This window comes from Vulpes lagopus, chromosome 24, assembly GCF_018345385.1.
Source record: "Vulpes lagopus strain Blue_001 chromosome 24, ASM1834538v1, whole genome shotgun sequence".
Lineage (NCBI taxonomy): Eukaryota > Metazoa > Chordata > Mammalia > Carnivora > Canidae > Vulpes > Vulpes lagopus.
This window is the reverse complement of record NC_054847.1, coordinates 38,254,937-38,267,619: the sequence shown is the minus strand read 5'-3', so window position 1 is coordinate 38,267,619 and position 12,683 is coordinate 38,254,937. Positions and strand designations below refer to the sequence as shown.

The window sequence follows — 12,683 nt, the reverse complement described above, 5'->3', positions numbered from 1 at the left end:
ATTTACCTGTATTTGTCAACAAGCATCTAGTCCCAGGAGGTAGCTTTCTAAGAGAGCGCAGGATAGCACTGCACATCTCCGTAGAAAATGAAGGAATACCGTGGAAGACATCCCTAGGTCTTCAGAATTATTTGCATATGCTCGTAGCTTAACTCTTAATAAACCCGTGGATTATGTTTTTTTTTCTTTTTTCTCCTGAAAGAGAGCCTGCCCATGCAGCAGAACTATTGGCAGGTACAGTGTGCTTTCCTTCAAGAGTCTGGACAATCTGAGTTTGATTTTTTTCTTTAAAAATGATTTTTATCGATAATGGGGTTTTTGTCAGTCTTTGAGCCCAAAATGTAACCATTTAAAAAACCAAACCGAACTATTCTTTCTGTTCCATTATAAATGAGCGGTTGTTAGAAGGAATTCTCAGAAAGCTCTTAGGGAGGTTTTAGAAATGTCTTGAGGGAAATGGATGTTTTGTGTTTCTAGAAAGGTGTTTGAACATCAAGGCTTATGCAATTTTCATGGATTGTAGGCATCACAAATATTTATCTTACTTATTACTTTGTGTGTGGAGGTATTCACTCTGCTAAGTGACAAGAAAATGAAATCAGTAGGAGTCAGACTCTTTGGGTTAAAGCAATAGAGACTTGCTTAAGCTACCACAAGGAAGAGGATTTCTGGTGGGTTAAGACTGAATAGATCTGGCCATAAAGAAGATGCGGCTCCGGGGAAGACAGGAGGACCACCCTTTAGCACCTAATGTATTTTTAAAAGCCAGATTATTTTGTTGCTGTTATTCAGTCTGTGTGTTCGTAGAGTTTCACTCTTCCTCTTTCTTTGTTTTTCCTGTGTGATTTCTTGAAGTTTTGGGGTGTGTTTTTTTTTTCCAGCTGGCTTATCGTCTTTATTTTCCTTTCAAATTGCAGAGGGAAGTCTACAGGCCTAACATCACCTCTTTATTTTCCTTTCAAATTGCAGAGGGAAGTCTACTGGCCTAACATCACCTCCTCTGCTGGGCAGATTGCTTACGTTAACCAACCCCTATGTTGTCATCTAAGCAATGGCCTTTTGGCAGGCACCAGCTCCCAGTCCTACAGGGGCCTTTCCTTACCCCCCAGAGAGCCTGGAGCTTCTCCTCTGGGCAGGGGGCCCTGGGTGATTAAGTTCCCTGGAGGTAGGCTGGTGGGTATGACAGGTGGCATGACTTTCTGCCATTTTGATGAAAAGATTCAGTATGTTCTAACCTGGCATTTCTAATATCAAAAAAGCATCTCTAAAGAGGATGACTTTTAAGTATTTGTGATTCAGGAGAAAATGACAGGTTTTTTGCATATGGATATGAATATATAATTATAATATATTATGCTAATCCCCACAATTACTTTTAACAAGAGTCAAGAGATTTGGCACAAGCATCTCATTAAAAACAAGGTTGACTCCGTACTTGGACTGCCGTCTACTAACCGGCACGTGTATTATGTTTTGCTGTTTATAGAGTCAGCCCAGGTACCTTATTTAACTGAATCCTTTCTTTGACTTTTCAGGGAGGGGACTGAGATTCTCATGGGTGAAGCCATTATACAACTCAGAAGGCGTAGAGTTGGGGGGGTTGGGCTCTAGAACAGTCACAGCGGTCCGTGCTCATCGTGCTACATAGGTTTGACCTTCTTTCATTTCTGGAGACCCCTGGAGGCTTTCCCCCAGACTGGCTTCCTAATTCCCCGCTGTGTCTGTGAGCAGAAGGCAGTGTCCCAGCTTGTCCCTCTGCCCTGTGGCATCACACACAAACACTAAGGTCCGATTTAGAGTGACCCTTCCGAGAAGCACAGGAGCTGTACCTCAGAGAAACCCTTTAGGACCCGATAGCACGATTCCAGAAAACAATTCAATCCAAACCACTGTTACAGTAAGGAGCAGAGGGCAAAGTGGCATGGTCAAATCATGCTGCCCTCCGGTGGTGTAAGTCACCCCATGTGGATCCTAAAGTATCCTGATGGATGGGTAGAAAGACTATCAACTTCCTCTGACCAAGTGTTTGGCAGACATTGGCCATCAGAGTGCGGGAGGGTATGCCTCTTGCCGAGTACCTACCCCACAATCAGCCCATATTATTAAAGGTTGAGCCATTTGTTCTCACCTTTCTGTGAATTAATGATAGAATTGATTTACCTTCTTGAACGTGAAAGAATCTAAAAGGAAGAATATCAGAAATGGTGCTCTGTTCACTCTCCGCTAGTGCTGATTGGAGACAGGATCCTCCATTCCCTTCCTCAAAAGAATAGGACCAAGAGTTTCCTCTCTTGTTGATGGGGCTTTTCTCGTTTGCTCTCTGGCATTTCCAGGCTGCAGACTTTTTCAGCTCCAAGTCTGGGATATAGGAGGCAAAAGAGAAACCTCCCAGGGAACTCACCGTTGTGTTGTGCCTCGGACTCCAAGGTCCTGAGCTGGTCGGCCTTCTCACCACCTTTCGGAGTCTTCTTGTGTTTGTTGACATATCATCTCCAGGCTTTTGGTTGTACTCAGTGGGCAGGTTAGGGAAGGATGCATCTACATCTTCCCAAAGTATGAGATTTTCAATTCTGTTTCAATTTCAGCCTTTACTTTATATTGAGGCATTGGGAGGCAGGGCAGGAATGAGACATCTCTTAAAGGCTTGGCGTCCTCTTCCAGGCCTGGCCTTTGTAATGTTTTCTTCCCACTGTTCTGCTTTAGTACCTCTTTATCAAGACTGAGTTGCTTTAACAGACAAATGACGAGCAGAGATTATAGGGAGCTCAAGAGGCAGTTTACTTCAGTATATTTTCACAGTTAAAGACCTTGAACGGGTGATGGGTTTCATATTTATCGAATAATCCCAAGAGAGAATTTCTTCAATTTCTGTTAGTCCCTCTTCTAATATATTAATCCAGATAAGTGTGAAAGCCCTGTGTTTTCAAGAGTGCTTCTAGAAATTATTTTCTTCCCTCTTGAGCCCTATTTCAGGTTTCTATTTCTCTACAGTGACTTGTATGGTAATGGCATCACGGAATACGTGGGGAAATTTCCTGAGCTTCGTATTTTGAGGAGCACAACATCTACCCCACCCTGTTTTCCTAAACCACCCTTCTTGCCCCTTGGTCTAAGTTCTGGGTCATCATAGGACACAATGAGACCATTATGAATACTCATCCTTAACATCTTTGTGTGTGTGTGTGTTTTTTTTTTTTAGCTTTTCTTATGGGGTCATGAACACCATATGAGTATTCAAAGCCAGTCTGCCTCTGTGAGGCATCCTGAGTTCTTTCTCCTTATTTCTCAAGGAAGTCCTGAGTCTGACTGGTCCTCCCCTCCTCTATTTTTTTCCTCCTCATGGGAGCATTCTTGAATCTTAGCACCACCAGCTGTGGGGCAGACTTCGGTTTGCCTTCTCTGCTGTTTTGGTCCATATGTCCTCATCTCATTTCGTGTGTGTACAGTATCTCTCTAGTCCCTTTCTAATTTTTCTCCCGGGGTGTCTGTTCCATAGATAGGCAGATGTATCCTTATGTGTATTCTGGGCACAATGCCTTTATTAGTCATTGGAGTTACTGAGATGCTGAGGTTATCCTGTTCCCTCTTATTTGATGGCTACAAGTTTTTCATTTTTGTCTAGACAAAATTATCAGTCTTTCCCTTTGTGGTTGATACAGTTTTGAGTTCTATTTAAAAAAATCTTTGTCTATCACAAATTCACGAAGATGTCCTTCTATATTATGTTCTGAAAGTCTTCGGGTCCCCAGCTTTATTTACCATCTACATGGTATTTATTTTTCTTATGAGGTGAGTTTAGGATTAATTTTCTTTGTTTTTTTTATATGAATGTAGAATTGTCTCAGTACCATTTGTTGAAAGGGCCATCCTTTTTATAACATTCTGCAGAACCATCTTTGATACAAATCAAGGCTGTTGGTCTATCCCTGTGATATACGTATATCTAAAATAAAAGTGGCACAGATATAGCAGAATTTGTTTAATTAGTCTTCTATTGATGAACATTTAGAGTGTTCTAATTTTTATGCTACGAACAATAATGAACTACATTTTACATCTGTTTTATATAATTACACAGCATTTTTATAGTAAGAATTATTTAATTCCATAGGATAAATAAATAGTAATGGCTGTCAGTTATGCAATATTTGTATTTGTGCAAGTATGTCTATGGTTTTGTAGAAATTAGTTTTCTACGGTAAAACAAACGGTTCTTAAGCTGTCTCATGCAAAACCAAAAGAGGGAAAAAAATAAAAGACTATTTTAAATATTCGAGGATACTCCATACTAGAAGTTATTCACCCACTGTCAGCGGTTCAGCGCTGGGCTATTCACAGTGTGGACAAGCACTGTCACTGGCAACAACCCTGAGCCCATTGGAAACGTAGAATCTCAAGCCCTACCCCAGCTTCCTGGAGCAGATGTGCATTTTAACAAGATCCCTCATGATTTAATACGATCCTCCAATGCATACGAAGTTCGAGAAGCAATGTTTCAGTATGTGATGTGAAACAAAATGAGACTTTCTGGTTTTTGAATGAGAACATGTTCCTTAGTGTCATGTGACTGTCTACTTCCTTCATAATACTTGTCAAGGCTATAAAAATCAGAATTGTAATTGCATTGGATGCTGGCTACTAATTATGAAACCGTAATAGCTACAGAAATATTAACATATTGCTGTGTAAAAAGCTTTTTCTCCAAGAGCATATTCACTTACCTTCTGAAGTCCACAGTATATTCTTGTAAAGGAATAGAAGTAGGAATTATTCTATCTGTTGAGAATAAGAATAATTGAGGCTGAGAAAGCTTACGTGAATCCTGTCACGATGCTCCCAAGTTTGGTGACCTCGTCACAATGCGCGCTGCCTCAGAACTCCAATAATATTGACAAGAAGAAAATATTGGCAAGTCAAAAGCTGTTTAATCAATTCCAGTTACCTAAATGGAGTTTGGAAAAGTGTAAATAATCTAAATTTGAACTTCATCTGTCTTTCTTTTTGAAAAAAGATTTTATTTATTTATTTATTTGAGAAAAATTGAGAAAGAGAGAAATAGCACAAGTAGTGGGGAGAGACGGAGAGGGAGAAGCAGGCTCCTCGCTGTGCAGGGAGCCTGACTCAGGGCTCGATCCCAAGACCCTGAGATCATAACGCTGAGATCATGACCTGAGCTGAAGGCAGACGCTTAACCGACTGGGCCCCCCAGGCCCCCCAACATTTGTCTTTTCTCACAATGGTTGATGTGTACTCCAACTATTTGCTGTAATTTAATTTCCCTTTTAATACTCCATTGCAGGTAGTAGAATGACCCAAAGCAGGAAGCCAAAACAATAATAGTCATTAAGAATAATAATAATAAAAGACAAACACAGGCAATTTACAATATACACTAACTCTGCACCATTGGAAGCTGGTTTCCCATTAGATGTAAAATCTCCATTCCTGGCCGCCCATGTCCTAGCCTCACATCCTTATGCAATTATCTGGGCATTCTGATGAGTGCTGGGTCTGTGGGTGCTCCCTAGGCAAGACAGTCTAGTTGTGTGAGCGCTTCCTCTGCTCAACACAGCTTGACTCAACCACTTCCTGGAGGGAGAGAAGTCACAGATGGTCAGGAGGGAGCTTCTGACATGAATGGATATACTCATTCCAGGGCCTGTCTGAGCTAACCGGAAGCTGCTCTGCGCTGCGTACCTTCCGTGTCCTATGAGGCATCTGGGGCCCTCAGCGTCTTTCCCACAGGATGCCCAGTAAGAGGGTCCTGTGTGAGGGGAGCCTGGCAGCCCCATTGCAGAAAGTGGCTTCGAGATGCTTCAGCCAATCTTCAGCTCTCTTTTTCCTTTTGCATTTCCAGTTGCCACAATCTTCAGATGGAGATTTCCCTTCTCCAAGAGCAGATCTCTCATCTGCAGCTTGTGATTCATTCCCAACATCAGAACCTGCGCAGTGTCATCCAGGAGGTCAGATTAATCAAGTGTGTTTCTCTGGTAGACGGTATGTGTGCAGTGAGACGACGGAATGCAGGCAGCTTGCCTGGACTTTACACGCAGTGAGATTTTTCTCTCCGCTGACATTTCCTTTGTATTCCCATGCAACATGGCTTTCTTTTCACTGCCCTTCTCAATGAAGATTTTTGGGAAATTGTGTTTAACTGCACTTTGGTTGTTCAGGTGATTTTTTTTTTAAAAAAAAAAGGGTTCAGAGCCAGAAAATGTACACTGTTCTTTAGAAGATTTTGGAGATTAGAAGATTCAGCCCTTTTTGAGGACGAGATGATCTGTTTTCATGACCTCATAAACAGTAAATTTACTTTGTAGGTGTGTGGGGAGAGGGGTGTAGCCTGGCCATTCTTCTCTGGAAACATCCTGACAGGTGAAAGAGAGGAGGTCATTGTGGTGGCAGCCAGATGGATGGTGGTGGATTGTGAAATCATGTGATTTACTTCAAGAAATCTATTGATCTGGTTTGGGGGGCTCTGCTTTCACCTCCAAATCAGACCTACGCTGATTTTTTACTACCTAATGTTTGTCTCCAAAAGGACTCCTTTGAAATAACTCCAAAGCCTCCTTGACTCAAATGCATCATTTGGCTAACGCCTCACTTAAAGGCCAAGGAATTGAGTCACGGCACTGGAGAGTCAGGAAGGACTTTGGGAGCAGCCCACATTCTCAAATTACAAATGAGAAAACAGAGGCTCCTAGTAGTTAAAAGACAGAGCTGGTGGTGGAATGGGCCTGAGAATCCCTGGGTTTCCTCTCTTCCTGTTCTGTTCTGCCCAGAAGCCTGCTCCACAAGGCTTCTGGGCACATGCTTTTCTTCCCAAGTGGAGCAGACTCATCTCATGATGCTGCAGGTTGACCAGATCTCTGCCTTGGGGAGCTTCGCCATTCTGGGTGGTGGCCTTGCACAACGGTCACCAGCCTCTGCATCTGCCGTGTGAAAACATTGTGTGCCAGACACATAGAAGGATGGCTGAAGCTGCTTTCCGCAGGATGCATGCCCGCTGGATTTGGTTTAGACAGGTTTTCCAAAGATCACAATGTTTAATAGGACTGCCTGTGCGCTCTCAGCTCCGGGTGCCAATTTACCCTGCTCTCTTCTGTAACCTAAACCTAACTAAATCTGCTAATGCTTTGGGATTTATTTATTTTTATTTTATTTTATTTTATTTTATTTTTTAATTTGATGGATGTCAGTTGACCATAGAAACCTGTGCAATTTCTGACGTAAGTAACTCCCCTCTTGTCTGACTAGATTTTTCCAATTGTGTTTCTTAACTCTTAGATGGAAGGATTAAAAAATAATTTAGAAGAGCAAGACAAAAGAATTGAAAATTTGAAAGAAAAAGTTAACATCCTTGAAGCCCAGGTAAGAAGGGAATCTGTTGTGTATTTCAGGGCGATTGTGAGTGTGCGTGTGTGTATGTGTGTGTGCTCGTGTATCTGTGAGCCTGTGTATGAAAGTGTCGCGTGTGCTTGTGTGTGCTGGTGTGCCAGTGAGACATGATGAGTTGTATGTGGGCAGGTGCGTGAGTGTATCTGTGTAATTGTGCCTGAGTATCTATGTGTGAGTGTACATGCATGTGTCTGTGTGTATATGAGTGTCTTTTCATGAATGTGTGTGTATATTTGTCTTCTATGTATGAGAAATTGTAGATTCATGGGAGAGGTATTCCTAATAATTATTGCAGTATTTAAACCTTATTTTATAATATTAAATTATTAGTATTAATATTATTAAATAACTGTTAAAAGTCCCTCCGGTTTCCGGAATGCTTGCTATACTGGGGGGACAGATAATAACATCTCACCGTGTGGCCTCGAGCTGGAGGCTTGGTCAGGCCCACCTTGTGTGAATTCAGCTCTAGCCAGGTAGCTGGCTTGGTTCTCTTATGTCTTCGTTTGTGTCCTGCCCTGAGGTGTCCCTTTGCCCCCACCCCCCTTCTAGCATTCACATCCGCGGCGGCTGGTGCACTCTGCATTGGGCTCATCCACTTTGAGAAGCCTGTTGTAATTTTCTTATTTTTCAGTGCTTTGAAACTTAGCCTACCTAACACTTTATCATTTCCTGTGATAGGACATGCTCCCCCCACCCCACCCCACCCCCGTTCATTGCCCTTGATGCTAGGGAAGCCCTCCCTAGGGACCGAGGCCCACCCCTGCCCCTGGGCTCGGCCTGCTGCTCAGTGCCACCTCTTCCTTCTCTGCCGGTGGCTCCTCACTGGCTTCCCCGGGCCTGGTCACCTGTTCTGGTTCATTCTGCAGGATTCCGACTCCCTGCTTGCTGTCCCCGGCCCTGCTGTCCTGTCCCGTGGAACACGGAGCTGCTTGCCTTCCCCAGCCCCCACGATAGACCAGACAGGAGCTGCCCCCTTGCTCTCTGCTTTCCCCCAAACAGAAGAGGCAAATCATAATCCATTCAGCACAGTTTTTAAATAGTTTTACATCTTAAACGTTGTAACCACAGCCGTGTTGTGCCATTTCTCCCCTTCCCAGAGGGACACCTTTCTCTCTGTCCTGGAGGGTGAACCCTTTGAGCCTCGGGCTGTGCTTCGATGCTTGTCCTTCTTAGGTCGCCTGCGGCTGTTGGAGAAAGGCAGAGCTTGCACAAGCGCCGTGCAACCGTAAAGTGCAGGGGCAGTGGAATAATTGGCTCAACACTAGTGTGCATGCAACTGCCCGTTAATGGCTGGCCAGCTTACACCCAGGGGTTCAGATGATGGGATTCAGACCACATTAGAGCCTCTTCCTCCCAAGGAATGTCTCTGTGGGGATTTCCTCACAGTTTTTTTGTACTTAGTGGCTTTTTGGCAAATATTACTTGATAAAATTTTTTTCTTACATTATTTTTGTTACTAATATATATTCATTAATCCCATACAAATTAGGAAATACAGCTAAGTGCATCTAACAAGGAAATCATGCAGACTTGCCACCCATGGGTAATCAGTTGTGTCCATCTGTGTTTCTCTGGGACTCAATGTGCCTGTGACATGCCTGTGTGTGTAAGGTCTATGTACATGGCATCACGTTATGCCTGCTTCATTGGGTTTTTAAGCTTCTATTCATTTCATTCATTTGTTCACATCATCAATCTTGTCATTGATTCTGTAAGTACTTATTGAGTGGCTGCTGTGCTGTAGAGGTATAGGAAGTGGCTAAGTTTGGGAAGTGGCTAAGTTTGAAGAAAACGATATTGAACAAAAGAGACAGGAACCCCACACTCTGGAATATACTGTCTAGAGAGGGAGACAGACACATAAAGAACATGTAACTAGCGATATTATGGAAGCATTTTGTAAGGACAGAACAAGATAACACTGGATGGAGGACTTGGATTGGTGGGTGGGAGTAAGCTAAGAAAATGAATTTTAACCTGAGCCTAGTGAACAACTGGGTGATAGAACATGTCAGGAAGAAGGACAGGGAGCTATTGGGAGTGCTTCTAACCTAAGAGTTGTATGGAATAGCATGGGATGACATTGTAAATGTAGGAAGGGGCTAGATCATGGACTATGCCAAGGAGTCTTTGTCTCTTTATAACAATATAATGTGAAGTCTCTGCTTACCAATTACATTACTTTTACATAATAGCCACTGCACTGATGTACAATTGGACATTAGATTGTTTTTCAGGACAAGGTATCAGTGGTATTGCTGTTTTAATTCAGTTTTATTTCATTTAGTTGTGTCTATTTTGTCATGCCCAAAACAAATATTCTTGTCCTAAATAGACCGACACTATAACTCAGATTGCTCAGGTGCAATACGTTATCCAATCGACTTTTGGTCTTTCCATTGTACACTGTTTCTGTCTTTCCAAATTCAGCAAATAATTGCTGATTAGCCACTCAGTGTTACACGAGAAAGCAACAGATTTGTTCCCCTCGTGGAAATTTCTTGGTTGGCTGCAGACTCTCTGCAGTGATGTAAAAATACCTCTCAATATTGTCTCAGATTCTCTGTACATGGCTCCATTCAGGCCTCTGTTTTTTAATGTTTTCTTTTATTTAAAAAAAAAGTCTTCAAGCTGTAGCAGTATCTGATAAATATATTTATATTCTCAAAACTGATTATCTTGAGTAGATAAATCTTTTCCTTCACAGCAAGGAATTTTACAATGACCATTTCAGCTTTAAAAAGTCCAAACCACATTAATTTAATTTATACATCAAATAGTTTTGTGTGTTTATGATGTATCAGGAAATGTTTCAAGTGCTCGGTATATGGGTATTGCACAGAATGGACTGTCTCTGACCTCACCTAGCTTATACTTTAAATAAAGATACAAACAATAAACACATAAACAGGTAAATAAACAACATAATTAGGGAGGGATAAGTGCTCTGAAAAGTGTAGAATGGGACAATGTGATAGTTATAGAGTGATGGTAGTCGGGAAGGGCATCTCTGAGCCTGTGATATTTGACCAGGTACTCGAATTCAGTGAGTATTTGAGCCATGGTTTGCCTATTTCTGGTTTGGTCCTAATCAGTGCTTTATTATGAAGTTCTTAAGCTGGATGATTTATGCAGGAGTATACGATCTTGCACCGCAAATGTAAGACCACTGCCTATGTTGGGATCCGTTAAGTAACAGGGCGAATTGATTTCATTTATGAAAATGGTCACCCAAGCTTGAGCAACCCATTTAAACACATCAACTGTGTTTCTAAACCACACAGACAGCATCATACCAAAAACATTAATCTCTTTTTAGGCGTGCGACATGCTTCATTTTCTTTAATCCTCAAAACTACTCTGGGAGAAAGTTATTACATTTTGTAAGTGATGAAACTGAGATTCAGAGAAGTTAAGAAACTCATTCAAAATCACTCATTTGATTCTTAATATCTTGGAAGCACATCCCCCCCCCCCCCCCCGCCCCATCACCACCACAAAATCTATTTGTTGGTGTGATTACTTAAGTGTATGTTGGGAGGGTAAGTGTGTATCTGCATGTGCGAAATACATGTGTGTGCATACAAGATGTATTTAGAAATGAAGAGTTGGTAAATTCGCCTGACCATTTATATTTATTTTAGTCATTGTCTCAGTGACTGTATCACAGTGTTTTCCATTTTCCAGTTTTTTGAGTCATGATAACAAATACTTTTTTTCTGTGGTACTCTTTCTATCTTAGCAGGTTTTCCCCCCTCTCTGCGAAGGAGATGTAGTTACTCATATAACTCTATCCTTTAAAACAACAACAACTTTAAGGTTTTTAAAACTTTAAAAAATATCACTGGAAGATTTCTGATTAACTCTACCAAAATTATTTACTTTTCTTTCTACTCTTGCTGTATCTTTATCATCTTAATTTTCAGCTCCGACATTCCTCTCACATTTCATGCATTTCTAGCTTCCTCACTAATGACCTGCTGATATAGAAATACATCTTCAGAAATTACTCCATTTTCTAAACACTGAAGATTATCTTATTTTATATACTCATCATGATCCTTAAAATTTAATTTAACAAACATGTGTTGATAGAAAGTATGCAAAAATTAGGTTCTTTTAGAAAGCCGTGTCAACACACTATCCTTGGATAGAGTCATCATAATAGCAGATGTATTATGGTCAGTGATTTATAGTTTTGTAAAATAATAATGTAATAAAACTCATTAATGTCTAGTTAAAGGAAAAACTATGATAGGCCGTGAATCAAAAATAAATCCCTAAATCTAGTAGCTGAAATAAATCAGCATGGGAGCTGAGGCAAATGAGCATAGAGACAGTGTAACATGATAGTTCTTATGTTTTTGTATTGTTCGATACTCAGGAACTTGAGAAACTGGGAGTTTATTTTGGAAAAACTCCCAATAGCCTTTACGTAATTGTCCAGCGTAGATTATTTTTATTCCAGTCTTCGTTGTCATCATGTTGTTGTGATTCATCTTGCTTCCTAACTCATAGAATATTGTGCGGAGTTTTTCTCAGCAGCGTATTTGGCCTGTGATATGTGCCTATGCTTGTTTGGAGTGTATATTAGTTTTATCTCCATTATACAAGGAGCATCTTTATTATCAATTTATCAGATCTGAAGTACATTTCATACCTGAGACTTAAATGCTTATCTCTTGAAAGATCACAGTGAAATGGTCATTGATCATAGTCTGTGAAGATATTTTAGTTATTATGCAGTATAGATGCTGAGGAATAAGAAAGGGCAAAGTCTGTATCTTGCTCTGCTTTCCTTACTCCAGTAGTTTATTATCTTGGCAGCACATTAGAATCACCTGTGGAGTCTTGAAAGCTCTTTTTTTTTTTTTTAATAAAGATTTTATTTATTTGTTTTATTTGAGAGAGAGTGGAAGGAGGGGCAGAGGTCTCAAGCAGATTCTCAGCTGAGCATGGAGACCGATGCAGGGCTCGATCCCACACACCTGATTTCATGACCTGAGCCAAAGGCGGACACTTAACCGACTGAGCCACCCAGGCACCCTGCGAGTTTTGGCATCTCCAAAACTCTTGAATCCAGACTACAGCCAAGTTAACAGACTCTCTGGGATGAGGCCCTAGCATCAGTAGATTTTCTATCTCCCCAGATAATTCCAATATACAACAGGCACTGAAAACCAGCATTTGGGTCCAATGGTTCTCAAACTTGAGCAGATGTCAGAATCATCTGGTGAGCTTCTTAAAACACATCACTTGGCCATCTGGGTTTCTCTGTAGGT

The 12,683-nt window shown here is 41.3% G+C and overlaps 1 protein-coding gene across 5 annotated transcripts in view; it reads left to right on the top strand.

The window, feature by feature from the left end:
• Window positions 1-12,683, top strand: part of CCDC68 (coiled-coil domain containing 68) — a 51,436-nt gene that overhangs the window by 30,981 nt on the left and 7,772 nt on the right. For 4 of the 5 annotated variants that reach the window (XM_041739818.1, XM_041739820.1, XM_041739817.1 and 1 more), the window contains exons 9-10: window positions 5,858-5,963; window positions 7,288-7,371. In XM_041739818.1, coding sequence (XP_041595752.1) covers window positions 5,858-5,963; window positions 7,288-7,371 — 190 coding nt within the window. Of the gene's footprint in view, window positions 1-5,857; window positions 5,998-7,287; window positions 7,372-12,683 lie in introns of those variants that run through there. The other variant, XM_041739821.1, reaches the window with a different exon arrangement.